Source organism: Pezoporus wallicus, unplaced genomic scaffold (genome assembly GCF_028554395.1).
Source record: "Pezoporus wallicus isolate ANWC-B61680 ecotype Strahan unplaced genomic scaffold, APGP_CSIRO_Pwel_v1 scaffold_11491, whole genome shotgun sequence".
Lineage (NCBI taxonomy): Eukaryota > Metazoa > Chordata > Aves > Psittaciformes > Psittacidae > Pezoporus > Pezoporus wallicus.
The window spans coordinates 5510741-5533380 of NW_026642649.1; the positions used below are offsets into that span (position 1 = coordinate 5510741).

At 42.0% G+C, this 22640-nt stretch overlaps 1 protein-coding gene across 1 annotated transcript in view; it reads right to left on the minus strand.

Moving 5' to 3' along the window:
• LOC130611185 (solute carrier family 12 member 7-like) overlaps nt 1–18604 on the minus strand; it is a 56355-nt gene extending 37751 nt beyond the window's left edge. Inside the window, exons 1-3 of the mRNA XM_057431655.1 lie at nt 18417–18604; nt 2664–2758; nt 414–536 (exon numbers count right to left, since the gene is read on the minus strand). Of these exons, the coding sequence (XP_057287638.1) occupies nt 414–536; nt 2664–2758; nt 18417–18522 (324 nt within the window). The 5' untranslated portion in view covers nt 18523–18604. The remainder of the gene's footprint in view (nt 1–413; nt 537–2663; nt 2759–18416) is intronic.
• Between the last annotated feature and the right edge of the window lie 4036 nt (nt 18605–22640).

The following is a 22640-nucleotide window of genomic DNA, read 5'->3' on the forward strand; positions in this document are numbered from 1 at the left end:
TTCAACTTTAGGTAAAAACCCAGCCAACTACATTGTAGTAATAAACCAGCTCAAAAAAAAAACACAACATACTAGAGGTAGACAAAAGGTACTGATGCTCGTACAAGGACAGAAGGAAGAAGAAAAGAAAGGAAGAGGAAACTGGGTGCATTGCATGTTTCAAGTCCTAGCTTTGCACACATTTTATCTAGAGCTTTTGCAGTAAGGTCTTGCTAAGCCATGCTAACAGGAATACTGAATTAACCCAAGTCCTGAAACCTAAAAACTAAATCGAAGCAAACGCTTCCCTTTTAAATACAATATTACAAATCTTGCTCCTTTTTTCAGGCAGCCACATTATTTGCTTTTTAGGTTAAAAAATGCTTCTCTCTGTGGCTAGCTTCATCTGCACGACATATAAGAAGTTTAAATACCTTGACTTCCTTTCGCTTGCTGTCTTCATCTGCTTCATGTTCCACCACACCTTGAGTTAAATTAGTGTAGTTTGCTAGTTTATTAAGAAGAGATGACACCATGGGATTACTATCCATTTCTTCCTGTTGGGATTTTAAGAATACTGCATGTATTAAATAGTTATTAAAAAGTCACAATTTTTGATACTACATCAAACACACACTCGACAGGTCAGCCATGATTCACCCAAACCCAAAAATTAGCAAGACAAAATACCAGTCAGTTCCCAACCAGAGTAACACTATGTGGCTATCATACAATACTTACTTCATGTTTTTACTCTGTAATATGCAGCTTGCACAGCTGGAATATAAAGGCAAATCTACAAAAGGGCCATCGTTAATTATAAGTCTATTCCTATCACTGTGCAGTTTTTAGGGGATTATACTGACAGGGTAGAGTCATAAGGGTGTTTTTCCAGCATTTTCCTTGTATCTAGAGTGGCCTCAAATGATTCTCCCAAGCACCAAGATACTGAATGACCATTCTCAAGCCTACTGTTGCAGGCTTTTGTTGTATTTTATCTTAAACCATGCATACTACTTCCAAAATATTCATCTATTGAAAAATACAGGCATAGATGCATAGCCCAGGTCACTGCACATATGAAATACTACTCATACCATCTTTCTTTAGCCAAATATCTGCTACAAGAAACCCCCACACATGCTAAAACAAATATTAAAATCCAGAAGAAGCATTTACAATAAAAGGATTGCAAGAAAGGCAGAACCACAGACTGCAATCAAGTACACAAAATCAAATATTGGAAGGAAGATGAGTTCAGAATTGCAACCAGAAAGACAAGAACTAAAGCATCTCCGCCTGAGGCATGAGGTGTTGATAGTCATGGTTATAACAGCCAAATTTCTTTGCAACAGTTCAAACAAAAATTCAAACACAAGTCAGCTGAAAACATAAGAGTAAGATTGTAGGAAACATACTGTGAAACCTACACACTACCAAAATGAGTTCACTGGAAGGCTTTCAAGGCAATACTGTGACAGTATGGTATAAAATCTCAGATATGTAAAGAACAGTCATCGGTATAGCATCAGCTGAGAATTTACATGTCAGCCACTATTCAAATAACTGATGCAAACACATATTCAAAGGAGATTAGGGACAAAAAGCAGCTATGACCAATTTCAACAAGATGTGGATGTTAATTCATGCAATAGAGCTTGAAGGAGAGAAATTCACTGACAAAACTCCACTACCATGGTTTCTGTCAAAAAGAATTAGTATGTAATTGCATACACAGCAAAGGGACAATGAATGACCAATATTACTTTGATCCTTAGCACAATCTTCTCTAAAACTTAGCAAAAATAGTAAAAATACATTATCTGGGTGATGCAGGATGGAACTGAAAGATCATATCCTCTGTGCAAAGATATCTGAAAGGAGCATAAAAGGATGACAAAAAATAGTGGGTAGAATGCAACAGCAACATGGCTATGAGAACTGTGTTAGAAGGACCTTGTTTACTGTTAACAGCACACACAAATCAAGAGCAGCTGATGCTGCTACAGCAGAACAGCTTAGGTTAAACTTTACTACATGCACTATTTCATGGTAAAAGTAGCACTGAAATGTACCATATCAATATACTTATTTTTTTCCCCTGTAAAATACTGCAATCATTTAGTGAATTAAACTGGTATTAAACTTACATTATAAAGCAGACGTTTACATTACGAAGTAGAAATAGCTATGGTATGCTCTACAATGTAACTCTACAACATAACTAAGTCATGGCCTACCACAATTTCTCTTACAGTTTTGTTACTCTAAGAGATATCTGTATTTCCACTGTTCAACGCAATATACTTCATAATCTTTTTAGAACTGGATACTGCTTTGTTAAAGCCAATAACAGTTTTCTCCAGCAACAATTTCTAGACCCTAGCCCAAGAAGTTTAAATGCAAGGTGGCTGATCGCATATTTTCACAACAGTACACATCAAAATTTACTGTTCTTGAATACACAGGTATAGGCAAGGAAAAAAAAACTTCACACTTTGTTTCATTACAACATTCCATTCCACTGAAATGGAATATGAGCAGGTACCAAACTACTGAAGAGTTATTAAAGTTGATCTTTCCCCTATTACATTTCAAGGGAGAAAGAAAATGGGGGGTTGCTTGTTTACATCTTACTACCAGAGCCTCAAAGGTGAAATTCATTTTGGGGGTATTTAACTTACCTCAAAGAGAGCCATATTCTTTCCTTCATACATGTTTCCTCTGTCCACCTCTGCATTGTTAATAAATGGACTATTTTCCTTGGCAATCCCATCCCCTGGTGGAAAAGTGCAACAATTTGAAACAAAAGGAAATAAAAATTGTAAGACAAGCTATACCACTGAAGGAATAGTCAGAAGATGTTGGTTCAAGATAACACTGAAGGTGGCTGCCAAACACTGTGTCCCAAACACATGGACTTTAATACACATACTGATCTCTCCCTGTCTCATCTTAGTTTACATCTCTAGTTCACTTCAAAGCATTTGATAATAGAACTTCACACGAACCTTCAGGGCAACAACAACAAAGAACCCTCAACCTACCTTTTCATTACTTTACTGACTCCCTCAAAAACACTGCAGTAGTTGAGGCAGGAATGTATGAAAAACCAATGTAAAAGGAATTCTTCTGTAAAGGTTGTGGGGACTCTTCCATGATCTGCTGTATTTATTCTGTTCTTTATCTAAATATCAATCTCATTAAACTGTAGCTCCCCTGACCTCTGAACCAGCTCTCAAAAAACACAGCACCACTTTCATTGCCTTCCAGTCTAAGCAATACAAAAGCTATTACCTGTCAATAACGGTCACAACATTGGCATTTCCAGTCTCAAGCCCTTGATTATGCCACTTTGCCTGCCTGCACTTTTGTCCTTACGTTCACAAGCTACAGCAATAGCACTTTGATAGTCTCTTCACTACAGAATTAGGGGACACCTGGAGAACAAGTTGCATTCTTCTCTGTGTCCTCCACTCTGCCTCTCCAGGACACTTCTCTCCACATGAAATCCCAGAGCAAAACTCTTGCAAACACAGACGCCAGCCTCAGCACAAAGTATTATCTTGGCTGCAATTAATATAGAAATAGCTATCACAGTCCCTCAAGCAGATGAGCTAATACATCCCTGATGGATTTCCTATCACCCTCTATGGTTTTTTGTCCAAGAGACTCTCCAAAGTATCACGATACTTATTGGTATCATGACATAGAATTCACATGCTATCATGAGAGACTCAAAACATAGCTATCGTCCATTAGGGCTCTAGAATCAATTCCACAGTCTTGAGAAGACCTGTTGATGAATTCATCCACAAATACTGTTCTTACCCAGTATATTTCCTTCTATCCATATCCTCCAGCTTTCATTTTGTTTTTCTCTACAGTTTATTATTGGTCCCCATTGCTTCAAGTCCTATAGCCTGGCTAGGTCACCTTCCTCTAACAATGCTTAATACAAGGCCAGCAGGAGTACTGTAAATACAAAAGAATCTCCCTCATTGATCAGCACCTCCAGATGTTTCACAGTGCATGGAACATACTGGTGTGGCACAGAATTGTCTGAGAAATTGGCATTTATCCTTTAAATAAGCTTCATCGTACTTAGAGAAAGGTTCAGTTAGCTTTTCTATAGATAACAAAATGCAACTCTGTCCCCAAGCAAATATGTGCTGATTCCTCTCATCTTGCTAAGGCTTACAAGCACAAGAACTCCTGGTTAAGGCAATGCACTTTCTTCCCAAGGTCTTTGGAATCCCGTCTTAGCTCCATTCTTTGAAACAACCATGTTATTTTTGCAAAGTTTTTACAAAGCATTCATTAAAAGGCACATTCCTAAGTTAAAATACAAGCAGGGACGCTTGATACTTGTCTTGCTAAGACCACACTTCTATTGACTTTCTCACCTATTGACAGCTGGTAGCTGTACTTACTAGTTAAACATTAGTACTCCTATCAGGGTACTTCCACACTCTTCAGAAAGGATTACTCTTCAAAAAGCAAGCTGGGGAATTTCAAGTACTGTTTCGTGTTCCTGCAGTGTTAACGTCACTGGAGTTACTCCTTCAGTGGGTATTAGTACACTAATCAAAACATTGAAAGGGTAACCAAAGGAATAATGTGAATCAGTACCCACAGTTGTGAGGTTCAGGAATATAGCTTGGTCTTACCAGTTCTGGAGGCAAAAATTAGCATCTTAGCACTGTACATGAAGTATTTTAAATTGTAGTTGCAAGAATACTGAAGTCTTCCTCTGTAATTCTAAACAGTTACCTGGCTTTGCTTCAATAGGAAAAGCTCAGAGCACAATGTCTCTAACAAACAAGTCTTGTCAAACACACCTAAGAGACTTCAAATGGAATAAACACAGAACTTGGGTTTCCCTTTCTTCGTATCTTTTTTCAGTGTTTCCAACCAATAGTTTACTTATGTTGAAGCTTTTTAATGCCAGTCTTCAAAACAGCCTGTCACTACCAGACTCCTCAGAAGTCTGCTTCTTTAATACGGTTGCCTCCATATTTTGTAAGCATTTGCTAGTGAATGTTTATAGTATTTGACATAATCAGCATTATCTATTTTAGCTCTATTCTGAAAGAGAATCAATGCTGGAAAAGTGACCACAAAACTGTACTGACAAGTACTCTCATCTGCAGTCTGTTTACTAATCCTACAGCTATAAAGACCTTTGAACAAGCTCCTCTGAGTCTTCAGCATTGCTGTCAACAAAATCATATTGACTGTAAATTCAAAACCCAACACCTTTAGGAGGAAATTCATTTAATATGCTTAGAAACACAGTAAGCCTTACAAACACATAACTCAAATTGAGATATATCACACCATCCAGTAGAAAGAACTAGTTTTAGGACCTCAACACACCATGGTGAGGTTAATGAAATAAGCTACTATCCCAATCTTTAGCTCATCCCTTCTTCAAGGGAAGGGAATCATTAGAAAAAACAGAACTAAAAAGAGACATGACTTACACTTTTCACAAATGCAGTAAATACAATCTCCAGTGCATCAAGTGAAATGAAGCAAACAGGAAAAGCTATTTCAGTTGCTTGTACTGAGGTAAGATGGAAAATAAAAACACGTACTTCTTTCCACTAGTAAGTCTCAAGCCATTTACAGCTTTATGTTTTAACCCTATTCCCTTGAGTCCTGTGAGGAAGCTTTAAGATAATCAACTCATATAATCATTTAGGTTGGAAAAGACCTTTAAGATCATGGAGTCCAACCATTCTACAGCACTGCCAAGTCCACCACTAACCCATGTCACTAAGTCCCATATCTACAGGTCTTTTAAATACCTGCAGGGATGGTGACTCTTCCCTGGAGGTATTTAACCACTTCCCTGGGTGGCTTGTTCCAATGCTTGACAAGCAAATCACTTTTGCCCTCAGGCTTCTTCAAAACTGAGTCAACTCACTCTTCTCAGCTATGGAGGTCAGTTAAACATACAATAAAACAATCACAATGCAGTTTTAGACATTCCTCTAAGCTGCATATGTCTTTTAACACAGTTAAAGCTGCTGCAGTTAAAGCACTCAACATTTATACTCAGTATTGCTTGATTTCTGAAAGTAATTCAGCTCATGAAGGTTTACAAGCAAAAATCTTAAATCTGGACTAAATTACTAATCCATCTGAGCCAGTATTTCATCTTGTGAAATCCATTCTGTCCTTACGTATGGACCAGTGACAAACTGAAGCCCAAACTAATATACCCTTCCTAGAAGCTCATCTGGTATCTTCTGTGCTGATGAGACATGCAGAGATTCCCACTCTGGATTTCTACAGATGCTCCAGCACTGTGATGGGTAGAGCTATATTTACACAGAAAGTAACTGCAACAAATTACACTTCCTTTTCCACCTGAGATACGCAGCTGCAAGCAGAGAAGGTAGGAGACACTGCCTCAAGTTTAGGAAGTCATACTCACAGTGTTCATGCCGATGACCACAACATGCACTGCCATACACCCCTGCCCCTAAATGACAATGCAGTGTAATCACCATGAGTTATTACAAACCCATTTACATCCCTGTACCACATTGCTCCTCACACAGAGAGCTAAACCAGAACTATTACAAATGCACCAGTGGGGTGTGCCTAATGCTGAGTTGGGAGAGAGCTGTTTTGCTTTCGTCTTTATTCTTGCTGCTTTTAACAAAGACCAGCTTGTGTTCACTACACAAATGCTTGTGCTGTCATTAAAGACACCATCAGCATAGGAAATAAGCAAAACCACTTACTTACCATTGATACCAGGACTACTACAAACACTTCTTTAGCACTGATACCAGGGTTACTACATCATAGAACCATAGTGGTTGGGTTTCCCCCTTTCCTGTTCCCTGCCCATCAAAAGAGGCAGAGCATGACAAAAATGTGTTATAGGTGTCTAGCCTTAGGGAAAGTGGCAGAGCAAGGCTCAGGGTAGAAGGAGGAAATGATCGTTTAAGTAATCCTAAATTTGCACTAGGATGCCCTTTCAAGAGATTAAGGACAAAAATATTAGACCACCTAATCTGATTTCCTGTATTTCCACAGGTTGCAGAATTTCATTTCTGCATTATGCTCTATTACTTCAAAAAGAAAACCACAGTGATATTTGACCAGTGTATTTCTTGATGCTTTCAGAACTGGAATAAGAAAAAATGCGATCAATTTATCTCTATAAAGATTAAGGGGGTTTTAATTACTGGAAAAGTCTGAAACAAATTGTTCCTTATTTCTATTTCAATTCGGCTCTTTTCAAACTTTCAACTATAACATCCTAGTACACCTTCCAGATTTAAAGACCTTGTGTTTCCTGTCTGTGAAGGTAACTATACTCACTAAATCATCTCCAGCTTCCTTTTCAGAAACTAAACCAGTTGGGTTCATAAAATATTTTCCTAACCTTTGTTTTTGTGAAAACATTCTCTCCAGTTTTAAGTGATGAAAATAAAAATGTTAAAGCGTCAAGCTTTAAAAATCAAATACAGCCTTCTAACACCAGTCTCAAGTCATGCTATTTACAGAAGTATAATCATCACCTCTCTACTCCAAGGATCAAGCTAGCCCTGTTTACAGAGCATTAAACCAAGATCATGCTACTCTATTCCAGTTTGACCCCTAAATCCTTTCCAGATTCACTGCTTCCTCACTGTCCCATGCTATGTTTGTCATTATTGTACACATTCAAGAAGAGTTCCTATTTGCCTTTGCATTCAAACACATTTTGTCCAAAAAAGCAAGCATCCATGTCTCTTGTCATGCTGTAAGAGTTTAAAACCTACCTGAAAAACGAAAGCAGATTCTTTTTATATGGCAAAACAATACACACTGTTTTCAAAGAAGTAAGAATGACCCAAAACTTTTGCACCACAGGGCCTCAAATAAGGCAGCTTGGCTATAAGGCATAGCTGTTCTCTAAACATGTAAAACTAAAGAGTTCTGCTTCCCACTAGAAATGCCTAACTTTATGGTCTCATCTAAAGAAGTCCTAACCTTTCATAGCTTCCAAAGGACAACTTTTAATCACAATCCATATACCTTGAAATAGGTTCTGGTTAGCCAGATACTGGTGGAAAATAATGGGTTTTAATAAAAACTATGGTAACATTTTCATTAAGTTAGTATTCAGTCACATTAAGAACAAACCACTGCAAACTGAGAACAGAAAGATAAGATCCTGTTTGCACAAGGGCAGACAAGCATTTTCCGTCAACGGAAGTAAACTTTCACAGGTAAAAATACATAAAGTTTAGAAGTCACTAGAACTGACAAACAGAAGTGTCACCTCCTGTGGCGAAACCCGTAATTCTATCTTCTCCACCATGCATATTTACCTGGATGTCCAGATTTTGCATTGGCAGGCAACTACAACTCAGACAACCTTCAAAATTCAATTTCTTAACATTCGTAATCAAAAACCATAGAAGTATTCTTCAGAGCTCTGACAAACTCAAGTCTTCAAGAGCTACTACGCTGCTTTGATTCAATTATGAAAAGGCTTTGATAATCTTGTTTTAGCACATTTTGCCTCCCAGTTTTTGCATCAGATGGGTTTAACACAGCGCAATCTACTACAAGGTTGCAAGTTATTTGTTTCAGTTGTGGTTTTGTTTTTTTAGTAAAGAAATGTCTAAACATTTACTACACCAGCAATTTCTTGCATTATTTTTATCAATAGCTAGCACAATTTATGCAAGTTATTTTGAAAAGCAGAATGAAGTGTATTTAAGCTCCTTGTAAACCCCTTTACGTAATGGAGGATTCTAATATTACATCTATCACCTTATCAGCATCACTAAATTTTAGTTTTTCTTTACTTAGGCTACTATTATAATCAAGCACAGCCTACTTCTAATGAGAACACTCTACATAAACTCTATAAATTCTCCATAATATAGCTGGAAGTACAAAACCTGCTATTTCAATAGAAGAATCATTAGAACCATGGCATTGGCTTTTAAAAAGACTCACTTGGATTTGTCCCACTTTCTTCATAATCTTGGTCACTCATGATTAAGGAAAATCAAATCATTCTCCTCTGCTGATTCTTCACGTATCAAGAACTGAAACAGGAAACTGGCAGTTGCTTCCTCCCAGCTTTGTGTAAGACCTCAAATCCTGTTTCTTACTAGTATTGGATTAAACCTGAAACAAGTCATTAAGGCTTCATGCAGTGTGAAGCATGCACATGACACAGCCAAACTACACGACAGCCACAGAACTCCCTAAAGAGAATTAAGCCGGAGGATTTCTGTCAGCAATAAACACCACGCTTAGCAAAAGGCACAGGATCACGTTCCTAAAACATCCCATGTCTTTGCCCAATAATAAATACATTTAAGGTTTTCTTTCCATCAAATACATTCATTTTAGAAAACTGCCACTAAGCAGACCAGCATGCGTTAGCAACAAGCAGCGTTAACCTATTCCAAAGATTCCTATTTAAAAGGCCACTATTATGCATTAAGTACCTATTAACAGATCTTAACTCTTAAGTAAAGTTACTAAACATTTACCTAAGTAGAAAGAGTTTGCATTAATTGTACTTAACATTTAGCAGACAAAAAAGCACTTTAAAACATAATTCTAGTAACTTTGCAAGCACTCTTCGAAAACAAGTATTTTTAAAATATAAAGGGGAACCCTTTAAGGCTGGCTACATAATTTGTTAATTCTCTTTCCAATTAGGTATAGCACTGCTCTCTAGTCTATGCATTAATCTACTTCACCAGCCTTAAACAACTTCCTACAGCTTCAATTCCATTAAATGGATGTTATTGCTTAGAACAGACTAGCTCCTGCTGTCAAATCTTTCCAATCACATCTGAGATGTACTCCTCTCTGTGATCCTAACACCTATGTCACAAGCACAGTCAACTGTAGAAAAGCTGAAAGAGTTGAAGGCTCCTTCCAAGCCCATTTCCCAAAGCTGCTTTTTAGAACCAGTGCTGTAGCTTACTAGGCCCCTAAAGCTGCTGCTTTAACTTGCTGATCCTGCATTTTGACTCCACACCGTCCTCCTGTCCAGGAACTGATTCTTGTTCCTAGCTAGCAAAATAAAGCAGCTTGTTTAAGTCCTCAGCCGATGATCCACAGAGCGAGAAAGGCCAGTAGAGGGACAAAGATATGACTGGTTACTAATCCGTGGCAGCAAGCTATTATGTCCTGGTAAGCTTCTATCAGGACAGGTCTACAGGTAACAAAGCAAAGCTCTGACATACTTTCAAGGATGTTCTAAACTGCCCTTTCTGAAGCTAAAAGAAAAACACACGAGCCTCCCACTTTTGAAGACTGGAATTAATCTGCCAACAGATTTTATTATCTTCCCAAAAAAAAAGTAAGCTTATAGTGGGATGCTTTTAATTTTATAAAGTTTCCAACTTGTGTGCCCCTTGTCAGAAGGCAAGAGACAGAACAAGCTTTTCATCTCCTCTTCCAGAAAGACAGAGGATATTTTTCTGTTTACCCCCCCCCAGGTTCTGCAAAGCAGTTCACACTCAACATCTCATCTCCCAAAGGCTCCCAGAATGATTTCCTCAACAGGTTGAATGCTGCTTATTTTTGGTTGCTATGAGTTACCTAAGGGATACACGCTAACTAAGGTACCTAATTAAGAATACATGCTGTTGAAATCAGGAAGCAGATAATAAACACTGTCCAACTGACACAGACATTATTAAGCCATTCTTTTCTAGAGCTGTGCTTCAAGAGCAAGTTACCTAGGGACCCTCTTTAAATCTGTATACTGCTAACTGCTCATGAATCCATTTCAGGACCTTCAAAAATAAGGAGTTAACACTACTGATGCCCTAAAACTCAAGGGTGGCAATTCTGAGGATTAAGAAGCTGCCAAAGAAACAGTTATACCTCTTGTAGAGCAGGGTCAGGGCATCCTAGCAAGGATTTAGTGTTGCACAACTTAAGTCAAAACTTCATCCAGTTTTTTAAGTACTTTAAAATCTGCACGTGAAATCAGAGAGACTTCAGTGTTCACAGACTTCACGGGGTGGGTTGACCTTGGCTAGCCACCAGGTGCCCACTCTATCACTCCTCCTCAACAGGACAGGGTGGGAAAACAACATCAAAAAGCCTGTGGGTTGAGAAAAGGACAGGGACATCACTTAGCAGTTACCATCATGGGAAAACACAATGTAACTACAAAAGGATTGTGCAGAAAAAAAAGAAATTGGTAGAAAAATCCATTTAACTCATTTAAATGAGAAAACACATAAGGGGGGGAACCCTCACTCTTCAAGATTTCTACTCAGATTCAGAATATGCCCCCTGTGACAACATTCTACAGTTCAAATGGAGAGCAATTACAAATGGCACTAATTGTTTCACCGGCCACGCTTTAGTAGCTGTTTTGTAAAGCAACAACATAGTTCAAAGATGCAGGAAAATTTACCCAGGGAAGTGCTGCCTTAAGGGGTGTTTTTTTGCTTTGAGGTGAGGGCGGAACACCACGGCTGATGAGTGGCAATGAGCTGATCCAATGAAATAAAGAGTTGTTTTAAGAGACCTTAAAACCAAGATTTTATGTCATAGCCAGTTTCCTGCCCATTTGGCTCCATAAAACAGTTCACAAGCAGTTAGGACTGGAGAGAATAGATACACTTCTTTTCCCAGCAGCAGCTAATGAAGTCTGCTACGCAGTAACAAACTATACCCCTTACCAAAAGCAACCTTTGCAGGGCTTACCTGCGAGATTCCAACAGTAAGAGTCATCTTATAATTGCAAGATAATGAAACATTACAAGGAAAGTTCTGTTAAGAAGAACAGTTACAAAACAATTACACCAGAAGACCTTGACTCACCATATTCCCATGGCTGCAAAAGTATTATCACCAAAAGAAACATCAGCAATAAGAAAACAAAACCATCTCAATAATGAGATCTTCATTCCAGGAGCAGGGAAGGTAAAATGATGAGAGTGGTTATCACTACATTTGATGTTACTTTCTCCTGGCATATTTTACTTTAAAATTATTTTATGAGTAGAATAATTTGTATTTAGCTCTTAAGTACAGCAAGAGAATGTTAGCATTTCATTCACATGAAAGAAACACAATGAAGTGAAAATAATAATGCACTGTCAATTTCAAGCATTAAGATCCTGTACGTCACCAAAAGAGTCAGAACTCCAACAGCCTAAAAGAACTACTTAAACAGATACAAAATGCAGTGAAGTTCTTTAGTTTATTATACTTAACTGTGCCTCTTATTTGCCCCCATTTCCCTTGGAGCTATCAGTAGCTAACAGCAACACTTACATTCACAGTAACACATGTAGATGTATTAAACAGTGAAAGGATCAACCAGAGCACCTTGTCAGAGATGGGCAAACATCAGAACAGCCAGTGACCCTCAGAGCAAAGAGAATCCCTGTGTGGAACTCCCATGCCCGTGATCAAATGTCAGATATGCATTTATCTGCAACAGGAATAATATTTTCCATCCCAGGATTGTATTAATCAATATGATATCAGGGTGCCAGGGAGGACAAGCAATGCGACTTCTGTAAAGTGAGATATTTTATCTCACATGCCTAAGAAAGTTCTTTGAAAGAATCAATAAGCAGATGGATAATGGAAACCTAATTTATACACTTTGCCAAGGTCTCCGAAAGATAGACTAAGTCCTCCTCTGAACAAGCTTAAGGAAATAAAGCAACCATGGAATAAGAGATATTAGATAAGCCATAGGTAAATAACAAAGAAAACAGAAGACAAATACGGTCTACTCCCAGAGATGGTGATGGTCACTGAAGTCCTGCTGGGACACATGCTGCTCCACACACCAATAAACAGCAGCAACAAAGATCAAAACCATGAGGTGACCAGAGATGTGACAGTCGGAAACTGCTTCTCAAATTATTTAGGACAGTCAAGGCACAACCCAACTGCGGAGAGCTGCAGGTCTTCAAGACTAAATGAACGTTTAACTGACATGCAGAATTTGATGTAGAGTTTTAAGGTATGTACATACATGAAGGAAAACAATCCTAAACCAGCTGGGCTCCAACTGATCGTTACCTCTCATGAAAGACACACTTCAATTATGACTGCTTCATAAACCTACCAGTGCAATAATTGCTTTTCAAACCACGGCCTGAACATTGGGAATGCAACAAAGGTATCAGGGTGTGGGGGAAATCACTGTTTGTTCATAACTGGGTCATCATGCACAGTTCTGGAACTTCCTCCATTTCAATGTTAACAGAAGTAGAAACAAATTCAGAAAAAGACAGGAAGTGTAACAATAAGTATGGAATAGCTTCCATGTACTTCATGTACTATGGACTTAGGAGAACAGACTTTAGCCTCTTCAGGGGTCTGCTTGGTAGAGTCCCTGGAAGGAAGAGGGGCCCAAGAAAGGTGGTTAATATTTAAGGATCACCTCCTTCAAGCTCAGGAGCCAACAAAGAGGAAGTCAGGCAAAAATGCCATGAGGCTTGCGTGGACGAACAAACACAGGCTGGGTGGAGACTGGAAGGTGCAGCCCTGAGAAAGATTTGGGGGTGTTGGTCAATGAGAAGCTCCTCATGACCCAGCTTCAGGGTACACATGAACACAGAACTCCCCACCCCCATGTGATGGGCTGCACCCCCAGGGCATGGGCAGCACTGGTCGAGGGAGTGGATTCCCCCCCCTCTGCTGCACTCTGGGGAGACTCCCCCTGAAGCCCTGATCCAGCTCTGGGGCAGCAGCACAAGAGGGATGTGGAGCTGTTGGAGAGAGTCCAGAGGAGGCCCTGGAGATGCTGTGAGGGCTGGAGCAGCTCTGCTCTGGAGCCAGGCTGAGAGAGCTGGGCTGGTTCAGCCCGGAGAAGAGAAGGCTCCTGAAGGGGAGACCTTAGAGCAGCTCCAGTGCCCTTTAGGCTACAGGAAACCTGGAGAGGGGCTTTGGAGAAAGGCCTGTAGGGACAGGACAAGGGGAATGGCTTTAACCTGCCAGAGGGGAGACTGAGATGAGCTCTTAGGCAGAAGCTCTTCCCTGTGAGGGTGCTGAGGCGCTGGCACAGGGTGCCCAGAGAAGCTGTGGCTGCCCCATCCCTGGCAGGTTGGGCACAGGGGCTTGGAGCAATCTGGGCTAGTGTGAGGTGTTCCTGCGCATGGCAGGGGGTTGGAACTGGATGAGCTTTAAGGTCCCTTCCAATCCAAACCATTCTGTGGTTCTATCTAAAGAATGACTAAATAAGAGTCTTCAGTTTGGAAAAAAAAGGTGTAGGATTAAGATGGAATGAAATTTATAAAAAATTTTGAGTGATCTGGAGAGAGACCTGACCAATATTAGTGTAATTTGATGCCTTTAATCTGATGACTGGATCAGAAAACAAACAAACAAGAGGTAATTTGCCTTTGAGCAGCAGATCTTCCTGCCACAGTCTCCCAGCTGCCAAAAATACACATTGATTCCCGACTAAGAGAACGGAAGAAAAATTCACTGAGTGCATTTAGAACAGAAACAAAAGTAGATCTAAAAACCTAAATTCACCAAAGAATGAGAAACTAATGCGGTTTCATAGAAGGCTCATCTTTTTCTAGCCCACAGTTCATTGGAGCCTGGGATAGCATGTGGAAGCCGGTGTCACATTTCCCAAGCCATGCTTCCGGGCATATCCCTAGACCTGAGCCTTTAGAAACGCTTTGCATACAACTGGCTATGCACACAAACAGGGCAGAGAGGGACAATTAACCTGTGGAGATTAACAGTGAAAACAGTGAAAACATCAGTTCTCATATTTCAGGGTACAGGAAACAGGACAAACTGCAATAGGGTGAAGGGGAACATGTAAAACTATTTTTACTGTGCAGTAAAATCTGAACTACAGACTGGTTCTGTGTTTGAGCACAGATAGACTGAAAATACACCAGACATCTCAGTGAGATTAGCCTGTCTTCCCTTCACTGTGTATATATGTGTATATATATATATATATATATCTATATATATCTATATCTCTACATCTACCTGCATCAACTCTTTCTGGTTTTCCAGGCATTGGCATTGTACAAGAAGTCACGGCATTAATGCTTTATTACTTATAAAATGACTTACTGGAAGATGACCAGGTTTGTCATTATATTCTTTGTATCTGAGGATCTGAAATAGATATTTAGTCAATTCCACAAAGTTTTGACAGGTCTAACAGACAGTCATTACTGATACACGTGAACAAAATAAAACCAAGCACAAATCAAAGCCAGGATTTCTCATAAAACTTCATCCTTTAATGACTACAAGAGACTTCCGTTTCCTTCTCTTCTTCCATTAGTTATGTTTTCTGACTACCCTTCCTTTTTAATGTGCTCCTAATACACCACAAGACACATATTCTTTCTGCTGCTTTGTGCACTTTCTGCTTATGTGCAGAGTCAGCCGGCTCTGACCCTTAACAGTATTGTTCAATCCAAGCATTAATTTCCACTCTGCCTCCCTACTCTTTTCCAAGAACTGCTTTGGATAGTGCTGTAACACTGTCAAACAGCCACTCGCCCAAATCTTTCCTTCCTTCACACACGAGGGTGTCACAAACCAGAAAACACAAGGCTGTAGAATTTCAGATGATTATGAAGGAGTGAAGAGTATAGAGCAAGAACATCCCAGCTTACTCCAATATCACATAAATGAGTATCAGGTAGGAATGAATATAAGGGGGTAAATGCACAGAATAGTAAGTGCATTGCTAGTAAGATACCAGAGCTACTCTACTGGCAATATAAACAGCATACACCCTGCTCTCCTCCAGAAAAAACAGTGTTGTGGGTTTGAGTGGGGCCTTTTTGTTTTTTGGGGTTTGTTGGCTTGATTTTCTTTTTAAGCAAGGTACTCCTGCAGTCAAGGAAATTATATTTGCTTTTTAAGCCAGACAATTCAATCAAAAACAGAATTTTAGATTCCTGAAAACTTGGAACAGATTTATATGCTGAGCTAAGGGTGAGCCAAAGAAGAAGGTCCTATTCTCCCTCTTCTTTTACTTCCACCTCAGCTTCACCCTCCTCCCACCCTGACACAACTCACAGGTCAATTCCAAAACAGAGGAGTTCAGTTTGCCAGTTTAGGGCATCGAACCCGCCCAGTGAAGCGTCTTGATAAGCACCAAGGTCAAGGGGAGGAAAATAACAAGGAAAGCCGGGGGATGTGGGAGAGGGCAGGGAAGGAGATGTTTTACTCCTTAGTCTTTTTCTCAAGGCTGAAGCCTCCTCCAAGCAGCAGGCTTTTAGATGGGCTTAACTACAACACTTTGAACTGTACTTGTGTTTTAGATTTCTTTAAGGTTTTCAGAAGAGTTAGTCCAGGAGCATTATTTGATTACACAGCATTAACCTAACAATTTTATGCATTACAGGTTTACATACCACAAACACTCGTATAATACCCAAGGCAACCTGAAGTATGCTGTTCCCTTCCCAAAGCTCTGTATCCAAGTGTAGCAATTAATCTCTTAATGAAGTCTGACTGTATCTTGTTTACAAGTCAATGCCTTCTCTTTTCAGCGTTTTCCTCTCTACTGCCTACTTTACAGGCACATTAACAAAAGTCATACATAAATTCATCTGCTCAATGGATACAGATCCAGAACAGTAAATAATTTAAACTCATTTTTCAAATATAACTGCTAGTCCACATCAATTCTACTTAATTGCATGGAGAATTGCTATTGATTTTCATCACAACCCTAAAGGTCAGAAATAAGCCATTACAAGGGTGCCAGGTCAACTCTTCCCTTGCCCTCATAAGCTTCCAGATGTTCCAAGCCTTCAATATGCTTTGGATGCATACATGGTCTAACAACTTGCCTGTATGCATATTCAGTATTTTCAGACACTGCTTCATAACCTTCTGGTTAGCTCCATAAGGAAAACTGCCCGAACAGATTAATACTATACTGCTGTCAAACATCTAGTACATAAAACAAAACAGTATAAACTGTTGCTGCAGTTTATACCATTTTGGTTTTCCTATTCCATTTAGTTGGGGGGGGGGGGAAGAAGTGGCAGCTATTACACCACTTGCTCATTGCTTGAATACATCAGAGGAAATGCAACTACATGTAGCATATATCTCTATGGGTAATTAGGGGGTTAGGGGAGAAAGCTCTGGGAGAAAAACACTGAACTTTGTCAGCGTGGTAATTTACACCTAAATGATCTGTACCCCAAAAGAAATTAAAATAGCACAGACATATTAAGTTTGCCAAAGATCTGTTTTCAGCCTTACAGTATCTGAAGGGGGCTACAAGGATGCTGGAGAGGGACTCCTCATCAAGGGCTGCAGCGATAGGACAAGGGGTGATGGGTTCAAACTGAAACGGGAAGTTCAGGTTAGATATAAGGAAGAAGTTCTTCCCTGTGAGGGTGCTGAGGCGCTGGCACAGGGTGCCCAGAGAAGCTGTGGCTGCCCCATCCCTGGCAGTGTTCAAGGCCAGGTTGGACAGGGCTTGGAGCAACCTGCTCTAGTGGAAGGTGTCCCTGCCCATGGCAGGGGGTTGGAACTGGATGATCTTTAAGATCTTTTCCAACCCAAACCAGTCTGGGATTCTATGATTTCTTCACATCTACATCACATGCTATTAGATTCATCTGTAACGCATACCACAAAAAGGAGAAGCTGTCACTATAAGCAACTATCAGCCTTTAACCAAAAGCCCGTAATTTGACATATGATCACTTAAAACCAAAAAAAAAAAAATAAACCAAACTCCAGAACATTAAAAACGAGTACTGACTGTAACTCAGCGTCCAAGACGTGCAAGTTCCAACTCACAGTACTAGCAGTAATTCAAGCACCATACTTGGTATTGCCGCTGCAACGCGCTTCAGAAACGGGAAGCGTTAAGAGCTTCTGAGCCAAAGGAAAAGCAGCGCCTTATCATCCCAGTGGGAAAAATCCCTCGTTTCCCCAACAGCGCTCGTCCACAAGCACGCACCCGGCTGCGGAACACGCTGCCCGGGGCAGACCCTCACCCGCGGTACCCTCAGTCTCGGTTCTGCCCCCTCAAGACACGGGCCTAGCAGGAGGGGAGGCTCTCAACAGGTAGCGAATACCTCCTTAGCCCGGGACCCCGCCACAAACGCACATGGCTGGGCAAACACCGGGACAAGCCAGGTAAGACTGTGCGGTAACCCACAGTCCGTGGGGTAGAACCTTGGCTCCCAACCCCTCTCCAGCGAGCCCCAGCAGGACTCGGCTTTTACAAGAGCCTAACTTGGTGATCCTCCAGGATCCCAACCCAAAGGGCTCCACGGCTCTCCCGCAGAGCCGCCCGTTCCCCCCGCTCCGCTCCGCCTCACGGCGCCGCGGGGCTGCTCCGCTCGCCCGGCCGGAGCCGCCCCGGAGCACTTCCTCCTGCGGGCCGAAACAAAGAGCGGCGAGCTCCGCACACCGCGGGCGCCGGACTCTGCCCTCTCCGCCCGCTCCCCCCTCACCGGAGCCGCGGTCCCTGTCTTCGTCCTCCTCCTCCTGCGGGCGCTGCCCATGGTTCTCGGCGGGGCCCTGCGCCTCCACCGGCACCACGGTGAAGCTGGTCGGCATGGCGCGGCCCCGGGCAGAGCGGGCGCTGCTACCGCCCTCACGTGAGGCACGGTTAGTTCCTCACGCTGCGGGAGCCACCGCCCCCCGCCCCCGGGAGGAGCAGGAGGAGGAAAGGAGGGAGGGAGGAGGAAAGGAGGGAGCGCGGTGACTCGTTGTGATTTACATGCACGCCGCTTCCAAAGGAAAGCAGCTGCGCTCTAGGGCCCGATCCGCCGGCTCTCTGGAGGGATGGCAGCGTCCAGAGTCATGGAACCAACCGGGTTGGGAAAGACCTTCAAGTTCATCCAGTCCAACCGTTCCCAGCACTCCAAGGCCACCAGTAACCCATGGCGCTGAGGCCTCGTCTCCACGCTGTGTGAACACTTGCAGGGACGGTGACTGCAGCCCTGCCCTGGGCAGCCTGGTCCAATGCCTGAGCACCCTCTGGGGAAGGAATTGTTCCTCAGCTCCATCTAAACCTGCCCTGGTGCAGCTTGAGGCCGTTTCCTCTTGTCCTGTCCCTTGTTCCTTGGGAGCAGAGACCGACCCCACCTCACTACAACCTCCTGTCAGGCAGTTGTAGGGAGCGATCAGGTCCCCCCTGAGCCTTCTCTTCTCCAGACTGAACCCCCCAGGTCCCTCAGCCGTTCCCCATCACACTTGTGCTCCAGGCCCTGCACCAGCTCTGTTGCCCTTCTCTGCCCCCCCTCCAGCACCTCAATGTCTCTCTTGTAGTGAGGGGCCCAGAGCTGAACACAGGATTTGAGGTGCAGCCTCACCAGCGCCCAGCACAGAGGAACAATCACTGCTCTAGCCCTGATAGCCACACTGGTGCTGATCCAGGCCAGGATGCTGGTGGCTTCCTGGCTGCCTGGGCACAAGCTGCTCATGTTCAGCTCTGTCAATCAGCACCCCCAGGGCCTTTTTAGAAGGTCCAGACAGGAGCTTTGTGGATCACCTTTTGCACAAGTGGAGGAGAAAGTCCACAGTGGTTTAGGTGATGAAGATGGTTCCCTGAAATCTGCTCTCCTATATGGCAGCTATGAGTTACAGAGGACAGCTGAAGGCCCTGTGACTGAGGCTGGAATCAGCTCTGACTGAAGTAAAGCAGATTCAGTGAATCAATGGAGGGGTAGTGTATCAAATAAAATATGAATGATGTAGCACTAGTGATGAGCTGTAACTCTTGGGTACCTTCCTTCCCACAGGAGGTTGTATAGCATCTCCATTCCAAAAGTAGAGAAAACAGACATGGAAGCTAAGGGCCTTTTTCTTGTCTCCTGCTAATCTACCTTCCCAGTGAAGTGATAGCAGAGCAGAAAGGCTCTATTCATGTCAGTTTGTACCTATGCCTTTTAGAAGGGGACTCTGATGGGCTTGTGTGTCCCATATCTCATTGGAATGAAAGATGGCTGCCTAACACTACAGTCTGTCCTTTCAAAGAAGGTGGTGGGGAAGGTGATTCTGGCCAGCAAAGGTGGCAGTGAAGTGGCAGATGTGGAGGTGGTAGGACAGCCAGAAAAGGAGAGGGATAGAGGTATGGTAACATTTTGGCATCTTGGTATGGGCTTCCCCATTCAAACCATGGTGTAACTACTGTTGTAACCATGAGGATTAGCTCTGACACTTTTTCCCTTAGCCGTTTAGATTTTCTAACAAAGGCTGTGGGTGACAGTGATTGTGATAATAAGTATTGGGAGGAAATGTTTGTAAACTGGATCAAACATAAAGGCATTATCATGCAGCCATAAATACATCTGAGGATCAGGACTGTAGGAAGTGAACATTGATCTTGGGAAGCAGTGACTCCACAAAAGGTTCAGTGTAACCCAAGTTGATTTTGACACCTTCCTTGTCTGACCTTTGCCATCCCTTCCTGACTCTTACAATAGTTCTGTCTCATACTGACACAAAAACACAAGCCAGCTACACTGTGCTTTTTATTTCCTGGGTACAAAGGAGTTTCCCCAGAGTCCTACACACCATGCCAAGTCATACTAAGTGACTACTAACAAACTAAGTTTGTTAACTACTCGTCTCTCCCCAACAAGAGGAGAGGGGCATCACAAACCTGCCATCACCTGATTCCTTACAGTCTGTTATCACTGTCATCTAGAACACAGTGCTCAGGTGAGCACATCACAATCGACTCTGAGAGCCAGAGAGTTTCTGTTGCCCAAATGCCTAGGGCATTTCTGCAGAGATGCTGCAGTAGCTCTTCATATCTACTGTGATCATTAGGACATGCCTGAAGCAAAGTGTCAGAGTGTGTATCTGTTTTGCATTCAGAGCACATGGAAATAGAAGCCTATGAAAACCTGATGAAATTTGTCATTGCACGTTGCGTTGTCCGTGCAAGTCATGCTGAACAAGACCATAGTGGTGTAATCACTGTTTTGTGGATATGCAATGTCCAGCAGCAGCTCCAGGAAACCTGTATGACCTCACCTGGAATAAAAGAAGTTGGCTAGAGTCTTCCAGGATCAGAGCATGCTGACAGAAGAGCATGTACTGGTATGAAGGTGGACTGATACTGAAATATGGCTTATGGCAGCACATTTGATTCCTCATTCTTTCTAAATAACAAAATTATTGATAGAGAACATTCTGGAGGGTCTGGGGATTCCAGGAATCCTTTCCTGGTGTGATTTAGGAAGCTGAATCCATCCTAGTATGAAGCATCATAGGATATCATCCCCAAAAATAATTATAGAAATCACATCCTATTTTGGGTTGGAAAGAAGTTAAAGCTGATCCAGTTCCAACCCCCTGCCACAGGCAGGGACACCTTCCACTAGAGCAGGTTTCTCCAAGCCCTGTCCAACCTGTCCTTGAACACTGCCAGGGATGGGGCAGCCACAGCTTCTCTGGGCACCCTGTGCCAACACCTCAGCATCCTCACAGGGAAGAGCTTCTTCCTTGTATCTAACCTGAGCTTCCCCTGTTTCAGTTTGAACCCATCACCCCTTGTCCTATTGCTACAGTCCCTGATGAAGAGTCCCTCTCCAGCATCCACACAGCTTCTCTTCTCCAGGCTGAGCAACCCCAATTATCTTAGCCTTTACTGAAGCTCTTTGCATTAAATTCACATGAGTTGTTAGCAGAGCAGTGCTGTTGGTTCATAGGCAGGCTTTGCATGATAGAATTCTATCTTTCAGTAAACTCCTGTGGCTTCTGTAGTAAGAGCAAAACTCACAAGTGTTATTGGTTTGACAAAGCTTTTCATGACTAAGCTTTGCAGAAATCCTCAGAATCAGTTAGGCCAATTTATCTTGTCATTAGTTTACATGGTGATAGTTTATCATGAGTAACTTAGTTTACCCTGTTTGTCCTTAGTGTAGAAGGCTGCATTAAATAACCTCCAGAGATCCTTTGCAAGCTGTTTCTTCTGATCCCATACACATGCAACCATTAGCCCACATTAACAAGGCACAACAGGATTTGCTTTTTAACAAAACAGAAGAATAGAAGGGAACTAGAAAGCTTAGTATGTTATCTGTTGCATTCAGCCTCAACATCTGCTTCCTCTCTTCTACTTTTTCCTCTCCTTATCAGTATTGTGTGGTGTGGGGACATCATGAGGCCTAGCTCTTGTGATTTGCCATGCCATTTAGAAACCACTAAAGAAAGATTAATTGAAACAGGTCCCATCTTTTCTGGTGATAGAATGAGAGCCATCTCCCTCTATAAACAAAGGCCAAGCCTGTGTTATGGTGCATATAACAGCTCTGCTGTTGAAGTCTGTAGAGCTCTTAACTCTGTTCATCCTTGTTACACTTTTCAGCATCACTTGCAGAATTAAGTTTCCCATCCTTTCCCTTTCTGTGCTTTCTCTAACAGCATATCACAGAACAAACAGTGTTTCCTCAGTCTGTCTCACTGAACTTTACATACTATTGTTTGTATTTCTATTCATTCTCTAGGTAGGTTTTCTTCTTAAGGGAAGCTAATGCCTGCAGTGCATCTTTAAATCTTTAATCTCTGCTACAGCTCTGTGAAGTTGCTAACAATTGTTGACTCACGCTCACCTTGCATGGCTCAGTGGGTTGGACATTGGTGCCTCCTTGGGCAGTTAAGCTCCTGCAACCATTAATATGCAAGGGTATGATTTGTTGGGTTTGTTTGGTTTTGTTTAATTT